We start from the raw sequence: 21,930 nt of genomic DNA on the forward strand, positions 1-21,930 counted from the left end.
GCGTAAAACACCAGTGATGGGACATGCGCTGCTCTACTGGGTGACTACGCGTAAAACACGAGTGAACACATGCGTGATGGGAACATGCGCTGCTCTACTGGGTGACTACACGTAAAACATCAGTGATGGGACATGTGCTGCTCTACTGGGTGACTGCACATAAAACACATGAGTAATGGGACATGCGCTGCTCTACTGGGTGACTACACGTAAAACACATGAGTGATGGGACATGCGCTGCTCTACTGGGTGACTACGCGTAAAACACGAGTGATGGGACATGCGCTGCTCTACTGGGTGACTACGCGTAAAACACGAGTGAATACATGCGTGATGGGAACATGCGCTGCTCTACTGGGTGACTACACGTAAAACATCAGTGATGGGACATGTGCTGCTCTACTGGGTGACTGCACATAAAACACATGAGTAATGGGACATGCGCTGCTCTACTGGGTGACTACACGTAAAACACATGAGTGATGGGACATGCGCTGCTCTACTGGGTGACTGCACATAAAACACATGAGTAAAGGGACATGCGCTGCTCTACTGGGTGACTACACGTAAAACACGAGTGATGGGAATATGCGCTGCTCTACTGGGTGACTGCACGTAAAACACATGAGTAATGGGACAGGTGCTGCTTTACTGGTTGACTATGCCCGTACATTCAGCACGATGCACCAATATGTCTGCAGATATATTTGGGATCGGCTGTGCTGCACAGCCGATACGATAGGTCTGTGAATTACATAGTTCATAGACATATTGCTGGTACACACCCACAATATATTGGCCGTTTAATCAAATAAAAAGACAAAACATCCCCCCCGAATGTTGTACTTTTTTATTACACCCCCCCTCCGCATAGTTAGTCCCCTTCTCAAGTAGAATTCCTGATAAAAATAACCATACTCACCCACCCCTTGGTTCAGGTACTCTTCGGTCCATGTAGGTATCCAGGATCTTCGTAAAAGAAAAAAAAAAACAGCTCTACCCCATGGCTAGTACTTTGCAAATGATCCTTCAGCCATGGTCTCCTCCATAGAAATCTATGGCCGAACCGTTCATTGGCTGAGAAAGTCGAGCCCCTGGCTCTCAGCCAATAAACGCTTCCACCATAGACTTTATTGGTGGTAAAGGCCGAGTTTTTTGAGTTCATTCCCACCACTGAAGAGTCATTTTTTTGCATAGGTTAACCTTTTATATACACATTTAAAACAAAAACCTGCACGGATCTCACTGATCCGTAATGGCTACAAATCAGCATGATTTCTTTTTTTGCCTCTACTCATTTCGTGCACTGCTTAGTGATTTGGGTGCGAGTTTGCAAATGTGATTCTCAGCAAATTTGTGATTTGCAGTGATGTCAACCAACAATGTTTTGTTCGATGGTGAGTTGCTGTGCTTTGGTTTATACAATATAAATAAAATGCTTAGAACTATCTGAAGTTTTATATCCCAACCACTGAAACCAAGTCCCACAATACTCAGTAAATATATCTGACGCAAAAAGTCAAATATTCTCCATGGCCAAAAAGTACTGAATACTCTGAAACCATTCTCTACAGGTACAGAACTGGTCAACACATCCAGCTAATTGTTTCACTGGAACCCCAAAGAGCTTCCACTCGGTGACCAGCAGTTGTCTGCCTGGGGATCTTGTCTGCTTGTCCCTGGAGCCAAAATTTATGTAGGGGAAGTGGCAAGGTCCTCTAGCAGAAATCCTGCAAATAAGTTTTGGAGGGAACTATTCCCCTTCTCTAGACGTGCTGGCACCTGGGTGTCGACTATCTGCCTAGGTGGGCTCAGGCACAGAAGGGTGACCACTCCCCACTAGGGGCAATGTTAACTGTGTGCATATACAGTACATGCACAGCCCATACACTTAGCTTGATTTATTAAGGGACCCAGGGCCTGATTCAGACCCGCTTGCAAGCGGGTCGATGGTGCCCTAGGGCGCATGCGCACGACGGAGGGAGCTCCGTCGTGCGCATGCGCAAGACCCGGGGAGCGACGGGGAAGCCAGAGTGGGCGTGGCTGCCAGACGGAGGCGTTCCCATGGGAACGCCTACCGTCTGGGTACGGCCCCACTGACATCACTAGTGATGTCAGTGGGAGTGATTTTGGCTCTGATAGAGCCAAAATCACTCCAGGGCTTGCGGTCACCGAGACCCTACCGCAGGGTTTCGTCGCAAGCCCGATGGTCGCGATGGTCTTGACCATCGTGACCATCATCATGGACGCTCGCATAAGCTGTGGGTGGTTTAGGTAGGAGGACCCTGCTCCAAGTTTAGGTAGGAGGACCCTGATTCAGAGCGAGCGCTCTGGTCAGAGCGTCCGGCTCTGAATCAGGCCCCCAGCGTGGTCTTACCCCCTGTGATATTGTGTATTGGAACCAGATAAAAGATGAGGCTGCGTGCTCTGAAAGGTTTGTATTCTTTGAACATCAGGAAGGACTGTCCTTCTGTATGCCGTGATTACCCTGGGCACCTTCAGCAAGGGGGAATTATCTTCTTGAAGACATTGAGCAATCAATGTCTTGCCTTTAAGACTCATCTTCTGTATCCTTTGACCACCAGAGTAGTGCAAAACGCTATTCCATTCTCCAGCTGAAGCTCTCTGCCAGCTACCCTGCAGATACTGGTCCATCGTGATGGACAAGTGTGAATCAGTACACACCAACTAGTATGTGTTGCACCAGCTTGTCCACACCCAGAAGTTAGTGGTTACAGGTGCAGATGGTAGGAGCCTGGGTGGAAGTAAGCGATTTCAAGTGCCTGTGGTAGCAGCTTAGTGCTGGCAGCTCACTACGCAGTGGGAGGAGTAACTGGCAGTTATTGACCATAAGAGGGACTCCCTAATATTCCAAGATACAGTGGAACCAAATAATCTGTGATGGCCTGGCTGGGCAAGGTCATACGTTCACACCATTACAAAATCCATTCCTGGTGTACATCGGTGCGTATGAATGTGCAAGGACTGAGACGCATCTGTAGACATCTCCATCGGCAGGTGCAGATTTACCGTCTATGGAGAGTAAGTAACAGAAGCTATAGATGGTAATGGCAAAATATAAAAAGTAAAAATACATTTGTTGATAATGGAAACTAGGTTGGATAGGTCAAAAGTATATTTAAAGAGAGGGGAATGCAGGTATAGCCTACAGTGGGGCTAGAGGCTCTGGCTGCCAGGATTTGGGATAAAAAAAAAAAAAAAAAAATCTGGGTAGTCCACACAGAGTGGCAGAAGGGATGGGTATCAGGTTAGCACTGGACCTAATGAGATATGGAGGCTCTTGTGAGCAAACTGAGGTAGTATACATGGTGGTGGAATGGTTGGGGGAGCATGTATGTAAGAGAGTATGGTGAGAAGGGGGGGCATGTAAGACTTTTTTTAGAGACATTGCCCTGCCTAAACAATCAATTACATCAAACTGACCACCTTTTTGCTTACATGCCCACCCTTTCCAATGCATCGACCCCCTGCACACCAGTGTATTCCTCAAAATGCTATCCGCCTCACATGCCCCCCTCCACAGCAGGTTATTTGCCACCTGTGTGCTCCAAATACCCCCAGCAGCCTGCTCCCCACACGCCCCCTCTACAGCAGTGTTCCCCAAGTGCCCGTATCCCAAATGCCCCTAGCAACCTGCTCCCCACATGCCTCCAGTGTGTGACATGCCCCCTTCTAAAGCAATGTTTTCCACAAATACCCCCAAGCATGTCTATCTTCCCCCGCACTATGTTCTCCACATGGCCCCGTGCCCCAAATGTCACATGCCCCCCTCCACATCACCTTCTTCCCCACATGCCCCCAATGTCTGCCCACCAACAGTGTGCATCCCACATGCCCCCAATGTCTGCCCACCAACAGTGTGCATCCCACATGCCCCCAGTGTCTGCCCCCAACAGTGTGCTCCCCACATGCCCTAGTGTCTGCCCCTCGGCAGCATGCTCCCCACATGCCCCAGTGTCTGCCCCCCAACAGTGTGCTCCCCACATGCCCCAGTGTCTGCCCCCCAGCAGTGTGCTCCCCACATGCTCCCAGTGTCTGCTCCCCAAATGCCCAGTGTCAGCCCCCCAGCAGTGTGCTCCCCACATGCCCCAGTGTCTGCCCCCAGCAGTCTGCTCCCCACAAGCCCCAGTATCTGCCCCTCCAGCACCGTGCTCCCCACATGCCCCCAGCAGTCTGCTCCCCACATGCCCCCAGTGTCTGATCCCCAGTAGTGTGCTCCCCACATACCTCAGTATCTGCCCCTCCAGCAGCGTGCTCCCCACATGCCCCAATGTCTTCCCCCCAGCAGTCTGCTCCCCAAATGCCCCAGTATCTGCCCCTCCAGCAGTCTGCTCCCCAAATGCCCCAGTAACTGCCCCTCCAGCAGCGTGCTCCCCACATGCCCCCAGTGTCTGCTCCTATATCGCCCCAGCAGTGTGCTCTCTGTATGCCCCTATATCGCCCCAGCAGCAGTGTGCCCCCTATATGCCCCTGTATCGCCCCAGCAGCAGTGTGCCCCCTATATGCCCCTGTATCGCCCCAGCAGCAGTCTGCACACTGCCCCGCGCACTGTGGCAGCAGCTGCAGGTAGCAGGACCCGAGCACACTGCCGCCCTCCACCAGGGTTGCCCCTGACCTCCTCCTGCCCCGCATGCCTGTGGAGGACCGCCGCTGTCCCGGCATGCACCCGGCACTGACACGTCACCATAGAGATGCCCCTGTGATGATCATGGCGGCGGCGTTGAGGTGGCAGAGACCGGTCTGGTGCTGAGTAGCTGAGCGGGGACCGGACAGCTATACACCGGGACATGAGGCTGGCACTGCGGCCTGTTACAGGGAGCACGGAGCGCTGAGGCCTGTGTACGGACAGAGGGCTCGTTCCCCGGTGTGAGGCTGCGGATCGCTGGGCTCCGGGAACCGACTATGGCTTCCTGGTTCGGGGGTCTGGGCTCAGGCCTGGGCCAGTCCCTGGGGCAAGTGGGGGGCAGCCTGTCCTCCCTGACCGGGCAGATCTCCAACTTCACCAAAGACATGTTACTGGAGGGGGCGGAGGAGCTGCCGGGTGAGAAGACATATGTGTTACATGCTATGGGGTCTGAGGTCATGTATGTTCCATGCCATGGGGTCTGAGGTCATGTATGTTCCATGCCATGGGGTCTGAGGTCGTGTATGTTACATGCTATGGCAGTGTTGGCTAACCTTGACACTCCAGCTGTTGTGGAACTATATATCCCAGCATGCCCTGCCACAGTTTTAGCATGCCCTAAAAGCAAAACTGTAGCAGTGCATGCTGGGTTATGTAGTTCCATAACAGCTGGAGTGTCAAGGTTAGCCAACACTGTGCTATGGGGTCTGAGGTCATATGTGTTACATGCAATGGGGTCTGAGGTCATATGTGTTACATTTTATGGGGTCTGAGACCTCTGTGTGTTACATGCCGCAGGGGTCTGAGACCTCTGTGTGTTACCTGCCGTGGGGGTCTACGTGCTGCATGAGATCGCATATCACATCCCCTGATTGACTGATCCTGCAGTAAGATTAGGGGGTTCGATGTACGACCCCACGGGTGCGTGCTCGGTCCGACATCCGGCCCATACACTGTGCGATATAGCAGCCAAATCGTACCAATCCGTTAGGTGCTTTATCGCACCGTGTATTGCCCGCATTAAAGTACTTTTAATCCAAAGTGCCTCTTGCCGTTTCAGTCAAAGCCATATATTCTGCTCCTGTTGAAGATAAATAACTGTTGGTTGTTTCTTACTTGACAAGCTCATTGCTGCGCCTGCTAATTCACTAGGTATCCAGTATAAGAATGTCTGTGTTCATCTGCTTCCCGATCTGCATCGCAGAATATTTCGTTTTAAAGTTTTAGTCTCAAGTTTTAATGAGCTAGCACCATTTAGGAATCTCAAGATCTTCTTAACCCAGAGGTTCCCAAACTCGGTTCCTCAAGGCACCCTAACAGTCTAGGTTTTAAGAATATCCATTCTTGACCACAGGTGACTTAATTAGTACCTCCGTCAATTTGATTTAACCACCTGTGCTCAACCATGGATATCTCTAAAGGGGCATACACACTTGCCGATATATTGGACGACTGAATGATAATGAAATCGTTCAAAATATCGGCTAGTGTTTATGCTTAAAACGACCAGCGATGCGCTCCCACTGGTCGTTTACGATAACCCCAGGCGGCTGTACATGCAGCCCAACCTGGGGTTATCGTGAGTGATGCTCCCCCCTGCCGTCGTCCGTCGCTGTTCAGCATCCGCAAGTGTGTATACACTTGCCGATGTCGGCACCCCCGCCGAGTACGATATCGCCGCATACACACATCGTGTAGTGTGTATGCAGCTTAAAACCTGAACTGCTGGGTGCCTTGAGAACCATGTTTGCTAACCTCTGTCCTAACTTCTAACCAATGCTGTTTTCCAGGATTAGTGAAAAGTGGCTATCGCAGACTTACTGCATATGTGATGTCTGGGCGACTTCCAACACTTCCATAAATCATACTCCCAATTGCATTTTGGTATGGGATAACTCTCATCTCCTCTGTTTCAGATTCTGTAGTTGGTGTCCTACTTCTAGTTAGTTTTGGACTTTTGTTGACAGGAGTATACACTGGTTTTGCATCTAAAATACCATATTTCAGTAGTACAGTTTCCATATAGTTGTGCCATATGCTGATAGTTCCAGCTTTTAGATTTTGCAGAATCCTTGTATCCAGCAGGTAATTTGCAGGGCCTAGGTCTTTCAATTAAAATTTTTCTTCTGTAAGTGTCTCTACACTTTCAATGTAACTTTCTTGACCAGCTAGTAGCAAACCATCCACGTACACAACAATAACAAATAGCTTCCCTTCTATGATCTGTTTCTGATCTCACAAAGTTCATTTCTAGCAGTGTTTAGTTTGATGTACCAGCATCTGTTACTTTGTTTTAAGTCATATAGTGATTTCTTAAGTAGGCATACAGTACTTTCCCCTCTGGATACAAAGTTTTATCGTAGTGCTCTGGTGGCTCCAGAAAGATTTCTTCAGCTAGTTCACCAGGGAATCTGGTCTATAGATCGACAGTAAAAAGGTCGACAATGTCTAGATAGACACCAGATGTTAGACAGTCGACGGGGACAAACAGTCGACACACTAAAGGTCGGCACGTAAGAAGGTCGACAGGGTCAAAACGGTTGCCACAAAAATGGTCGACATGGTTTTGTGTTTTTGTTATTTTTAGGGTTAGACATTTACCGGAGGTTTACGGTTAGGCATTTACCCCAACGGTTAGAGTTAGGTACTTACCCTGACGGTTAGGGTCAGGCACCAGGAAGGTTAGGGTTAGGCACTTACTGGAGGGTTAGGGTTAGGCACTAGAAGGGATGGTTAGGGTCAGGCACCTACCCGATGGTTAGGGTTAGGCACCAAAGGGAGGGTTAGGGTGCAGATAATGGGCACGATTCTATTCAACACGATGTAAATAGCGCCGGGAGTGAGCTCCCGGAGCTATTCAATACACCGCGCTGCCAAGTCCAACTAATGATTTATTATCTCATCCCTCCGGGGATGAGAGCAGAAATCCGACTAAAGTCCCGGCGCGAGGCTGTTTTCTGCCCTTCGCGCCTGGAAAACAGCCTCGCACCGGGAAGTTAGGTCGGGGAATGCCCGTTATCGCGCCTAAACACCCTGTTTAAGTCGCGAGAACGAGCTTTCCCCGACCTAACATCGTGATGAATTGAAAAGCTCCGGGAGCTATCTCCCGGCGCTATTTACATCGCGTTGAATAGAATCGTGCCCATTGATGACCATTTTTATTTTGACAATGTCGACATTTAGCACTTCGGCATTTAGCGTGTCGACTTGGTCCTTTCGACCTATTGACTGTCTAACATCTGGTGTCTATCTGGACACTGTCGACCTTATTACTGTCTATCTTTCAATCCACACCCGTTCACGAGTAAAATATCCTGAATCAAAATCTTGTTCAGATGTTCCCAATCGCGCTCCTGAAGGCTCCCCAACAGTTCAGGATTTAGAGATATCCATGCTTGAGCACAGGTGGTTAAATCAAATTGACTGAGGTACTAATTAAGTCACCTGTGCTCAACCATGGTTATCTCTAAAATCTGAACTATTGGGGAGCCTCGAGGACCGCGTTTGGGAACCTCTGATCTAGTTGATATAATAGTGCAGATATAGCAATTATTAAATGTAGGGTACCGTACCTTGCCACAAGGGGGAAACACTTTAGTCAATTCCAGATCTTTGAGTAAATCCCTTATCAACAAGGTGAGCCTTGTAATGGGCAATTGATCCTTCTGTATTTAACTTTCTACAGAAAATCCATTTGTTTGTAATTGTTTTGCTTTGGGTCGATTTGTTCACAAGGGTCCAAGGACCTCATTCAGAGTCGGTCGTTGCGGCCGCTCGGTCGTACGCAACCGATGTTCGCTAAAATTCGCAATGCGTGTGCGCAAACTAGCTGTTACGATCAGAAATTGCTCTCTCGTTGAACACAGCCAGGTCGTTAGTTTGAGTGACAGAATGAGGCGTTTGTGGGTGGTAACAGGGGAAGGTGCTTGTGAACGGGGGTTTGGAGATACCAACGCAGGCATGCCTGACTATGCGAGAGGAGTTTAATGGGAGTGCATAATTAACAAAGTACTGTCATGGCACACATGACGTGGGTGGTTATTACACTGACTAGATCGTAGTGCTTAAGAGATGGTATGGTCAGCCTTTAGCTCTGCGATCAGCTCCGATGGGTACCGATGGTCTCGATTAATCCTTATATCCCCGGAGATGACGTGTGTTGCGATCAAGAAGGGGGCGTGTATTTAGTCTTACGACCGCTTCTTACCCTCGGTCGATCAGCTAACGAACCCATCTTAGCAACGCAACTTACGATCGCTTCATTTGCATATCCGGCCCCTTTCCCCTGTGACCGAGCGGCCGCAACGACCGACTCTGAATGAGGTCCCAAGTCCCATTTTCATCTAAAAATTACATTTTCTTTCATGCAGCAGACTTCCATACGGATCACTCATCTTCTGAGCTTTGCAGCTCTAATGCTGGGTACACACTGACAGATACATTGGGCGATCAATTTATCGGCCAATATATTTGCTGCACGGCGGCCAGTGTGTACCTGCGATACAGCATGCTTTTCACTTGATGAAGGGAAAATGCCCCAAGAACAAGCAGGAACTGAAGACATTTGCAGTAGAGGCCTGGCAGAGCATCACCAGGGATGAAACCCAGTGTCTGGTGATGTCTATGTGTTCCAGACTTCAGGCTATAATTGCCTGCAAAGGATTTGCAACAAAGTATTAAAAAGTGAAAGTTAGATTTAGGATTGTTTAGTTTGTCCCATTACTTTTGGCCCCTTAAAAAGTGGGAGGCACATATAGAAACCGTTGTAATTCCTGATTTGGATGTAATTACCCTCAAATTAAATCTGAAAGTCTGCAGTTAAAGCACATCTTGTTTGTTTCATTTCAAAGCCATTGTGGTGGTGAATAGAGGCCAAAATATGAATATTCTGTCAATGTCCCAATATTTATGCACCTGACTGTATGTCTTTCCGTACACACAGAGCAGCAGCCGCGAGGAAGGAGACGGGACACGCCCCGACCGGCCCACCAGCTGCCGGGTCCTGGCCGCCGGGACCCGAGGGCACAAGCAGATGATGGGCGTTCAGTATGTATGAACGACCATCATTTGTTGATATGTCTGTCAGGTGTGTACCCACCTTAAGAATGCAATATTGGCAAATTCCTCACTATATTGGGGTTTCCCTTTGTCTTGTTGAAATCTTTGGGCCTCATTCAGACCCACTCGCAAGCGGCTGTCCGCTCGCAAGTGGGTCGATGGTGTGCACTGCGCATGCGCACGACGGAGGGAGCTCCGTCGTGCGCATGCGCGACGAGCGAAGGACTTTCCTTCGCTCGTTGTGTCTGATCAAAGGGGGCATGCTGTCGATGTTGATTGACAGCACGCCCCCTTTGGTGGGCGTGCCGGGGGCGTGCCTGCCAGACGGAGGCGTTCCCAAGGGAACGCCTACCGTCAGAAGCCGGCCCCACTGACATCACTAGTGATGTCAGTGGGAGTGATTTTGGCTCTGATAGAGCCAAAATCACTCCAGGGCTTGTGGTCGAAAACCCCGACCACAGGCTTCTGGTCGCACTGGCGATGGTCAAGACCATCGCGACCATCATCCTGCACGCTCGTATGTGCTGTGGGTGGTGACCCACAGCTATACGAGCGTCCAGGAGGACGCTCCATTTTTATGGAGGACGGCCCTCATTCAGAGCGAGCGCTCTGCTCAGAGCGTCCAGCTCTGAATGAGGGCCTTTGTTCGCTGTTGGCTTTCATGGTTTAAAGTCTCTAGTTTTTAACCCGTTTGAGTTTCTACCAAATTGTAGTCTGCAATTTTGTGTATTACTTAAATTTTTGTTTTTAGAGGTTGAGTCAAATGTTTTGTCCAGCAACTGTCAGTGCCGGATGCCCGACGTTGCAATTCAATTGTTGCTCTGTACAGGCGCGAACAGCCACCGGCATTTCAGCTTGCAGAAATATGTGAAAAGTCCATGGTTTGGGCGTCCTAACCTGGACTTTAGACTGGTTCAGTCGTTTGATTGGGTATGACAAGTGCTATAATTAATGGGCGCTCACAAACAATTGAGTTGCAACATTGGGCGCCCATTAATTGCTGCAACTTGAAAAACAATTGAATCGCCCCCTAAGGAAGTATACATGGGTCAGCCTTGTAAAATTGTCTATTAGTGTCATGAAGTACCTGAATCCACTAAACTAGCCTACTCCATAGGACCACATACATTGTGTGCACCAACTCTATATGCTGATTTCAGGAAGGGACATTGGGTTTGCTTACCATTGATGCAACTGTTACACACCGGACGATCAGGATTGCTCATAGTCATTCCTGTCCCCATCCATTGAAGTTTTTGTTCATTCTCATTCCCTAATTGTCTTATTCGCCTATGCCACAGGTCCATAGTTTGTCTACAGTCAGCAGCAGCCATCGCATAACACTGCTCAGTATCTAAAACATACAGTTGCTGGCATCCAGTAACAGTAACTAGAATTGTCTCTTTCTTATTACGCACTGTACACTTGCCTTCTGCACAGTGGCTTTTGTAGTTTTTCTACTCAACGATACGGATGGCAATTAAATTAGTACCAAGATCTGGTACAAAAAACACTTCTACAATATCTGTGACTATAGTTTTGCCTTTGATTTTTAGGGTTCATTGTAATTTTCCCGACTTGAGATGATGTGAGCTCATTTTTCCTCAATTCCTTTGACTGTAACGGGTTCACATTCACTGAATGAGTTGAACCATGTTTCAATGCAACTAAAATTACTGGTGGCCCGAGTCCATCTACCAGCAGTCTCTCCTATGACTGTCCGCTATGTTCAGAGCTGACTCGCTTTTATTGTAACGCTTTTTCTGCATACTACTTTGGTCTTTTATTCTGCATTTTGAAGCCTTGTGACCCACTTGGTGGCAAATATAAAGCATTTGTACTTTAGTTTTTTTAAACTTGGTGTCCTTAGTATATAAGGCAGATGTTCCAGCAATATTGTCCACAGGTACCTGGTCTTGGAATCATAGCAACTTTGACCTTATGATATCAGTAATTAATGCAGTGGTATTAATGCCACTAGCAGAAAATCGAATTCTGGGGTCAGGTTCTACAACATAGCCATAGCGAGCTCTTCGTTGTCTACCTTGACTCCAGCGGACGGCGATTGCTGGGTGATGGACAACATCTTATCAATATATTAATTCATATTCTTGCACTCACTTAGTTTAATCCTTTACAAAGTGCGTCTGAGAGTTATTCACCTCATAAGACCCTTATCTTCCTAAGTTGTTTGCTGGGCTACCGACATGTCCTTTGTATTTGGCTTCCCATTGAATATTCTTGCTGTTCTACAGCTAAGCCAATGGTTCCTATGGCTCTATCTATCTCATCAGGATTGGGGTTGTCTCCTGGATCAATTGTAACCTTCCATGCTTACTCACACCTTAATTGCATTTCTATTGCAAATTTCTAAGTAGAGTAGTTCTCTGATCCTTTCGGTTTTATGAAGTTTTTACCTTCAATACGAAGTTGTAATCTGCACGCTACATGGGCTAGGCCGGGTCTGAGCTCTGCACGCTACAGGGACTGGGGTCTGAGCTCTGCACGCTACAGGGACTGGGGTCTGAGCTCTGCACGCTACATACTATAAGGTCTGTTGTGTACAAATATATTTGAGCCCTGTGTGTTGTATGCGATTGATCTAAGCTCTGTTTGACAGTGATTTGTACTTTATTTGGTATATCTGTATATTGCTTTTTTATGATTTTTTCACTTGTAAATAGCAGTCTAATGTTGTAGTGTACAGTGCATCCGGAAAGTATTCACAACGCAAAGGTTGTGAATACTTACGTACAGTCAGGTGCATAAATATTGGGACATTGACAGAATTTTCATATTTTGGCCTCTATTCAGCACCACAATGGCTTTGAAATGAAACAAACAAGATGTGCTTTAACTGCAGACTTTCAGATTTAATTTGAGGGTAATTACATCCAAATCAGGTGAACGGTGTAGGAATTACAACGGTTTCTATATGTGCCTCCCACTTTTTAAGGGGCCAAAAGTAATGGGACAAACTAAACAATCCTAAATCTAACTTTCACTTTTTAATACTTTGTTGCAAATCCTTTGCAGGCAATTACAGCCTGAAGTCTGGAACGCATAGACATCACCAGACGCTGGGTTTCATCTCTGGTGATGCTCTGCCAGGCCTCTACTGCAAATGTCTTCAGTTCCTGCTTGTTCTTGGGGCATTTTCCCTTCAGTTTTGTCTTCATCAAGTGAAATGCATGCTCAATCGGATTCAGGTCAGGGGATTGACTTGGCCATTGCATAACATTCCACTTTTTAGCCTTAAAATACTCTTTGGTTGCTTTTGCAGTATGCTTCAGGTCATTGTCCATCTGCATTGTGAAGCGCCGTCCAATGAGTTCTGAAGCATTTGACTGAATATGAGCATATAATATTGCCTGAAACACTTCAGAATTCATTCTGCTGCTTTTGTCAGCAGTCACATCATCAATAAATACAAGGGAACCAGTTCCATTGGCAGCCATACATGCCCACGCCATGACACTACCACCACCATGCTTCACTGATGAGGTGGTATGTTTTGGATCATGAGCAGTTCCTTTCCTTCTCCATACTCTTCTCTTCCCATCACTCTGGTACAAGTTGATCTTTGTCCATAGGATGTTGTTCCAGAACTGTAATGGCTTTTTTAGATGTTGTTTGGCAAACTCTAATCTGGTCTTCCTGTTTTTGTGGCTCACCAATGGTTAACATCTTGTGGTGAACCCTCTATATTCACTCTTGTGAAGTCTTCTCTTGATTGTTGACTTTGACACATATACACCTACTTCCTGGAGAGTGTTCTTGATTTGGCCAACTGTTGTGAAGGGGTTTTTCTTCACCAGGGAAATAATTCTTCTGTCATCCACCACAGTTGTTTTCCGTAGTCTTCCAGGTCTTTTGGTGTTGCTGAGCTCTCCGGTGCGTTCTTTCTTTTTAAGAATGTTCCAAACAGTGGATTTGGCCACACCTAATGTTTTTGCTATCTCTCTGATGGGTTTGTTTTGATTTTTCAGCCTAATGATGGCTTGCTTCACTGATAGTGACAGCTCTTTGGATCTCCTATTGAGAGTCGACAGCAACTGATTCCAAATGCAAATGTCACACCTAGAATCAACTCCAGACCTTTTACCTGCTTAATTCATAATGAAATAACGAGGGAATAAACCACACCTGTCCATGAAATAGCTTTTGAGTTGATAGTCCCATTACTTTCGGCCCCTTAAAAAGTGGGAGGCACATATAGAAACCGTTGTAATTCCTACACCGTTCACCTGATTTGGATGTAATTACCCTCAAATTAAATCTGAAAGTCTGCAGGTAAAGCACATCTTGTTTGTTTCATTTCAAAGCCATTGTGGTGGTGAATAGAGGCCAAAATATGAAAATTCTGTCAATGTCCCAATATTTATGCACCTGACTGTACATGTGATTTCTTTTTTTTTTTAAATTAAATTTGCAAAAATCTCAAAAAAACATTTTACACGTCATTATGGGGTATTGTGTGTAGAATTTTGAGGACAAAAATGAATTTATTCCATTTTGGAATAAGGCTGTAACATAACAAAATGTGGAAAAAGTGAATCATTGTGAATACTTTCCGGATGCACTGTATAATCCACTGTGCAATGCTTTCAGATCCCAATGCTTGTTATGGGCTGTGTAATCTCTGCAGACAGGAAGTACACACTGCCTGGGGCAGACAGTCTGACAGCTGCTTGTATTCCTCCTGGGCTCTGGGATCCCTGTTGTCATACATTCCCTGCTTGGTGTGACCTTGGAGATAAATTCAGAGTGCTTGATGATGTGATATTATTGAATTGCTAACCGACGTGTTTTCAGACCACTGCAAATGTGTAACTTTTAAATCTTAAAACACTAATTACATACATTTATTCCATGCACTCTATGTTGCTGTCTTGCTTGTGACTCAGACCCCCTATATATTTTATTTAAACTTTTTTTTTCTTCTTAAAGCACAGCATGGATGGGGCAATTAATTTATTGTTTTGGGCAGCAATAATTAAAGGGCTCCCAATGTAACAGTTAAATTTGTTTTTGGTGCCCATTAATTATAACACACAAAAGGAAGAATTATAGAGGCACAACTCCCAACATTACTCATTATATATAGTAATACATATTTCAATAGAATTTAGCAAATAATAAAATAGAGGTTTTGGCATAATCATGGCCATGGTTATGGGCCTACCCACTGCGCCCAGGTAACCTCTGAGGGTAGGTCCCTAATATACTGGGGTTGAAATCCAGAGCGCAGGACACCCCCCAAATCAGCCCAGCTGAGCCGCCCCAGGGCATCACTCTAATGAGTAAAGGTGAAGTGTATAAAGGTGTAGGATAGATAAGAGCAGCAGCTGCTGCATATGGGAAGGGGATAAATAAAGATGTGCCCAGGTTAAACCAATGGGCGTGATGCAAAAAGTTCCATTTGGTCGCCCAAACTTTTTGCTCATTTTTGCTCGCCACCTCAGGAGGGAGGCAGAAATGTGGGCTCCCGCAGTTATTTGCTCCTGATTGGAGAAACGATTGAATTACTCCATCGGGCGCCCATTAAGAACGGGAGCGCAAAAAACATTTGAATGCCCCCCCCAAATAAACAATAGTAGGCAAAGAACCGTATCGCAAAATAAAAATGGATACAAAAATTGTCAGCAATAATGTGTGGTGAGCATTCTATAGCATATGGAGAAAACCTAGATGCATCGTGAAGGTGTAAGGAGAAAAGGACGCAGCAAATTCGGTACAAATAGAGGCGACACATCAAGCAGGTGACATTTGATAAGAGCCAATAGCCACAGCCATGGTGACAACAATGTAATAAAATGTCTACGCTTCAATCATTTCTCTCATTTCTCCCAACCAACCAAACATGGCCATCTCTGGCGCGCAGACCAGGTGTAACTTAAACTGTAATAGTGCGTATCCGCTAACAGACATTAATGAGTGATTGCACGATTACGACATCGTAATCGTGCAATCGCTCATTAATCGGGCATGAAAATGTTGAAAACAAACAGCGATGCGCGCTCCCGCTGGTCGTTTCCGTCATCAATCATCGCCAGAACATGCCGGTCAATCTGCCGATAACGACCAATTGGCCATGTTCAGGGATGAGGGAGGGAGTCTGCACTGAGTGACTGATCGTTCAGTGTAGGCACTGCAGGGGGTGGGGGATGGCTATCGTAGTCGTACTGTCGTTACCTCATCTGCTAGTGGATGTGCCCCTTAGGAGAATAAAAGGTGAATGTACCAGGCGGAGCTGTGTGTAAGAGGGAGAATGCAGAACATTACAGTGGGGGAGTCTCTATATCACACAGAGAACACAGGGGACAGAAACTCAGAAAGAGAGAAACTATATATATATATACAACCAAACAAGAAAAACAAAGGAATGAAAAAGGGAAGACTACTCTGGTTATATAGATCAGTAGGATTTAGGTGAATACAATGGAAAAGCAGAAAAGTAATTTGTGTGTTGCGATGAGCTGTAGAGGCATGGGAGACAATAATGGAGCATTAGAACAAAGGAAAGTCACCAAATTAACAGCTGAGAGTTACAAATCGGCAATTTGGGTGAGTGCGACCGAGAGGTCTCAGAATAGAAGCAGTGTAGGGTCTGCAATGAGAGTGTGTAACTGAGAGGTCTCAGAATAGAAGCAGTGTAGGGTCTGCAATGAGAGTGTGTAACTGAGAGGTCTCAGAATAGAAGCAGTGTAGGGTCTGCAATGAGAGTGTGTAACTGAGAGGTCTCAGAATAGAAGCAGTGTAGGGTCTGCAATGAGAGTGTGTAACTGAGAGGTCTCAGAATAGAAGCAGTGTAGGGTCTGCAATGAGAGTGTGTAACTGAGAGGTCTCAGAATAGAAGCAGTGTAGGGTCTGCAATGAGAGTGTGTAACTGAGAGGTCTCAGAATAGAAGCAGTGTAGGGTCTGCAATGAGAGTGTGTAACTGAGAGGTCTCAGAATAGAAGCAGTGTAGGGTCTGCAATGAGAGTGTGTAACTGAGAGGTCTCAGAATATTATTATTATTATTATTATTACCAGTTATTTATATAGCGCACACATATTCCGCAGCGCTTTTACAGAGAATATTCGGCCATTCACATCAGTCCCTGCCCCAGTGGAGCTTACAATCTATATTCCCTATCACATGTGCACACATACACACACTAGGGGTAATTTTTGTTAGGAGCCAATTAACCTACCAGTATATTTTTGGAGTGTGGGAGGAAACCGGAGTACCCGGAGGAAACCCACGCAAGCACATAGAAGCAGTGTAGGGTCTGCAGTGAGAGTGTGTGACTGAGAGGTCTCAGAATAGAAGCAGTGTAGGGTCTGCAATGAGAGTGTGTAACTGAGAGGTCTCAGAATAGAAGCAGTGTAGGGTCTGCAATGAGAGTGTGTAACTGAGAGGTCTCAGAATAGAAGCAGTGTAGGGTCTGCAATGTGCACAATGGCAATGGGGAAGCCTAATGTAACAAAAGACTAGGGCCCTCATTCAGAGCCGGACGCTCTGAGCAGAGCGCACGCTCTGAATGAGGGCCGTCCTCCATAATTATGGAGCGTCCTCCTGGACGCTCGTATAGCTGTGGGTCACCACCCACAGCCTATACGAGCGTGCAGGTTGATGGCCGCGATGGTCTTGACCATCGCGACCATCGCCACTGCGAGCCGGAGCCTGCGGTTGAGTTTCTCAACCGCAAGGCCCTGAGTGATTTTGGCTCTATCAGAGCCAAAATCACTCCCACTGACATCACTAGTGATGTCAGTGGGCCGGCTTCTGACGGTAGGCGTTCCCTTGGGAACGCCCCCGTCTGGGAGGCACGCCCTGGCACGCCCACCAAAGGGGGCGTGCTGTCAATCAACATCGACAGCACGCCCCCTTTGATCAGACACAACGAGCGAAGGAAAGTCCTTCGCTCGTCGCGTCTGGCGCATGTGCACGGCGGAGCTCCCGCCGTCGTGCGCATGCGCAGTCCACACCATCGACCCACTTGCGAGCGGACAGCCGCTTGCGAGTGGGTCTGAATCAGGCCCTAAGGTCACACTAATGGCTAAGTTATGGGGAGACCAAGTAAACAATTGAGAGTGATAAGAGGCCTATCCATTAGCAGATCTTTCTCTACGATGAAAGAGAAAAGATTTATCCCTTGAAAACTCCTGGGGCTGCGGTGACAGATATCCATCATGTACATGACAGATTTTACGAACGATATTGTATGACATCATTCAGGGAGTGGATTTTTTTTTAATGTTTCTATGAATTTTCATAAAAATTATCGTTTGTCGTTTACTGCTTATAAACTGCCAGATATTTCTAATATCTGGCAGCGATAAGCGATAATTGACCAACATGTTGGAGAGACAAAAGACACAATTTATAGGCCGCGGGAGTGCGCATCTGTCATCGTTCAGGGCCTATCCATTAGCAGAGAAATTGAATGACTGAACGATATATCGTTCAGTCGTTCAATTTAGCTGCTAATGGATAGGCCCCTTAACCGAGAGGTCTCAGAGGAGAAGGAGGTTGTGTTCCTAAGGGCCACTTTCGTTTGTACTTGCCCATAGCCTTGATGTTGGCGCGGCAATTAAAAAATTATCCAGCAGTGCCCCCCTGTACATTACATTTAAATCCATCCTATTAGGTAGTATATCCAGCACATATCCTATGTACATTATATGTAATATCTGTCCTATTAGGTAGTATAATATCCAACACATATCCTAGGTACATTATATGTAATATCTGTCCTATTAGGTAGTATATCCAGCACATATCCTACCTACATTATATGTAATATCTGTCCTATTAGGTAGTATATCCAGCACATATCCTAACTACATTATATGTAATATCTGTCCTATTAGGTAGTATATCCAGCACATATCCTAGGTACACTATATGTAATATCTGTCCTATTAGGTAGTATATCCAGCACATATCCTAGGTACATTATATGTAATATCCGTCCTATTAGGTAGTATATCCAGCACATATCCTACCTACATTATATGTAATATCTGTCCTATTAGGTAGTATATCCAGCACATATCCTACCTACATTATATGTAATATCTGTCCTATTAGGTAGTATATCCAGCACATATCTTAGGTACATTATATGTAATATCTGTCCTATTAGGTAGTATATCCAGCACATATCCTACCTACATTATATGTAATATCTGTCCTATTAGGTAGTATATCCAGCACATATCCTAGGTACATTATATGTAATATCTGTCCTATTAGGTAGTATATCCAGCACATATCCTAGGTACACTATATGTAATATCTGTCCTATTAGGTAGTATATCCAGCACATATCCTAGGTACATTATATGTAATATCCGTCCTATTAGGTAGTATATCCAGCACATATCCTACCTACATTATATGTAATATCTGTCCTATTAGGTAGTATATCCAGCACATATCCTACCTACATTATATGTAATATCTGTCCTATTAGGTAGTATATCCAGCACATATCCTAGGTACATTATATGTAATATCTGTCCTATTAGGTAGTATATCCAGCACATATCCTAGGTACATTATATGTAATATCCGTCCTATTAGGTAGTATATCCAGCACATATTCCTACCTACATTATATGTAATATCTGTCCTATTAGGTTGTATATCCAGCACATATCCTACCTACATTATATGTAATATCTGTCCTATTAGGTAGTATATCCAGCACATATCTTAGGTACATTATATGTAATATCTGTCCTATTAGGTAGTATATCCAGCACATATCCTACCTACATTATATGTAATATCTGTCCTATTAGGTAGTATATCCAGCACATATCCTACCTACATTATATGTAATATCTGTCCTATTAGGTAGTATATCCAGCACATATCCTAGGTACATTATATGTAATATCTGTCCTATTAGGTAGTATATCCAGCACATATCCTAGGTACATTATATATAATATCTGTCCTATTAGGTAGTATATCCAGCACATATCCTAGGTACATTATATGTAATATCTGTCCTATTAGGTAGTATATCCAGCACATATCCTAGGTACATTATATGTAATATCTGTCCTATTAGGTAGTATATCCAGCACATATCCTAGGTACATTATATATAATATCTGTCCTATTAGGTAGTATATCCAGCACATATCCTACCTACATTATATGTAATATCTGTCCTATTAGGTAGTATATCCAGCACATATCCTACCTACATTATATGTAATATCTGTCCTATTAGGTAGTATATCCAGCACATATCCTAGGTACATTATATGTAATATCTGTCCTATTAGGTAGTATATCCAGCACATATCCTAGGTACACTATATGTAATATCTGTCCTATTAGGTAGTATATCCAGCACATATCCTAGGTACATTATATGTAATATCCGTCCTATTAGGTAGTATATCCAGCACATATCCTACCTACATTATATGTAATATCTGTCCTATTAGGTAGTATATCCAGCACATATCCTACCTACATTATATGTAATATCTGTCCTATTAGGTAGTATATCCAGCACATATCCTAGGTACATTATATGTAATATCTGTCCTATTAGGTAGTATATCCAGCACATATCCTAGGTACATTATATGTAATATCCGTCCTATTAGGTAGTATATCCAGCACATATTCCTACCTACATTATATGTAATATCTGTCCTATTAGGTTGTATATCCAGCACATATCCTACCTACATTATATGTAATATCTGTCCTATTAGGTAGTATATCCAGCACATATCTTAGGTACATTATATGTAATATCTGTCCTATTAGGTAGTATATCCAGCACATATCCTACCTACATTATATGTAATATCTGTCCTATTAGGTAGTATATCCAGCACATATCCTACCTACATTATATGTAATATCTGTCCTATTAGGTAGTATATCCAGCACATATCCTAGGTACATTATATGTAATATCTGTCCTATTAGGTAGTATATCCAGCACATATCCTAGGTACATTATATATAATATCTGTCCTATTAGGTAGTATATCCAGCACATATCCTAGGTACATTATATGTAATATCTGTCCTATTAGGTAGTATATCCAGCACATATCCTAGGTACATTATATGTAATATCTGTCCTATTAGGTAGTATATCCAGCACATATCCTAGGTACATTATATATAATATCTGTCCTATTAGGTAGTATATCCAGCACATATCCTAGGTACATTATATGTAATATCTGTCCTATTAGGTAGTATATCCAGCACATATCCTAGGTACATTATATGTAATATAGATTGTAAGCTTGCGAGCAGGGCCTACCTACCTATATATCTGTCTGTTATTACCCAGTTTTGTTCTATCAATGTTGACAATTGTAAAGCGCAACGGAATATGCTGCGCTATATAAGAAACTGTTAATAAATAAATAATATCTGTCCTATTAGGTAGTATATCCAGCACATATCCTAGGTACATTATATGTAATATCTGTCCTATTAGGTAGTATATCCAGCACATATCCTAGGTACATTATATGTAATATCCGTCCTATTAGGTAGTATATCCAGCACATATTCCTACCTACATTATATGTAATATCTGTCCTATTAGGTTGTATATCCAGCACATATCCTACCTACATTATATGTAATATCTGTCCTATTAGGTAGTATATCCAGCACATATCTTAGGTACATTATATGTAATATCTGTCCTATTAGGTAGTATATCCAGCACATATCCTACCTACATTATATGTAATATCTGTCCTATTAGGTAGTATATCCAGCACATATCCTACCTACATTATATGTAATATCTCTCCTATTAGGTAGTATATCCAGCACATATCCTAGGTACATTATATGTAATATCTGTCCTATTAGGTAGTATATCCAGCACATATCCTAGGTACATTATATATAATATCTGTCCTATTAGGTAGTATATCCAGCACATATCCTAGGTACATTATATGTAATATCTGTCCTATTAGGTAGTATATCCAGCACATATCCTAGGTACATTATATGTAATATAGATTGTAAGCTTGCGAGCAGGGCCTACCTACCTATATATCTGTCTGTTATTACCCAGTTTTGTTCTATCAATGTTGACAATTGTAAAGCGCAACGGAATATGCTGCGCTATATAAGAAACTGTTAATAAATAAATAATATCTGTCCTATTAGGTAGTATATCCAGCACATATCCTACCTACATTATATGTAATATCTGTCCTATTAGGT

The 21,930-nt window shown here is 44.5% G+C and overlaps 1 protein-coding gene across 1 annotated transcript in view; it reads left to right on the plus strand.

The window, feature by feature from the left end:
* Nucleotides 1-4,592: 4,592 nt before the first annotated feature.
* Nucleotides 4,593-21,930, plus strand: part of TRIP11 (thyroid hormone receptor interactor 11) — a 125,148-nt gene continuing 107,810 nt past the window's right edge. Inside the window, exon 1 of the mRNA XM_088455576.1 lies at nt 4,593-5,062. Coding sequence (XP_088311702.1) covers nt 4,924-5,062 — 139 coding nt within the window. The 5' untranslated portion in view covers nt 4,593-4,923. The remainder of the gene's footprint in view (nt 5,063-21,930) is intronic.

The sequence above is a fragment of the Taudactylus pleione genome, unplaced genomic scaffold (genome assembly GCF_031769625.1).
Source record: "Taudactylus pleione unplaced genomic scaffold, aTauple2 ptg000660l, whole genome shotgun sequence".
Taxonomy (NCBI): domain Eukaryota; kingdom Metazoa; phylum Chordata; class Amphibia; order Anura; family Myobatrachidae; genus Taudactylus; species Taudactylus pleione.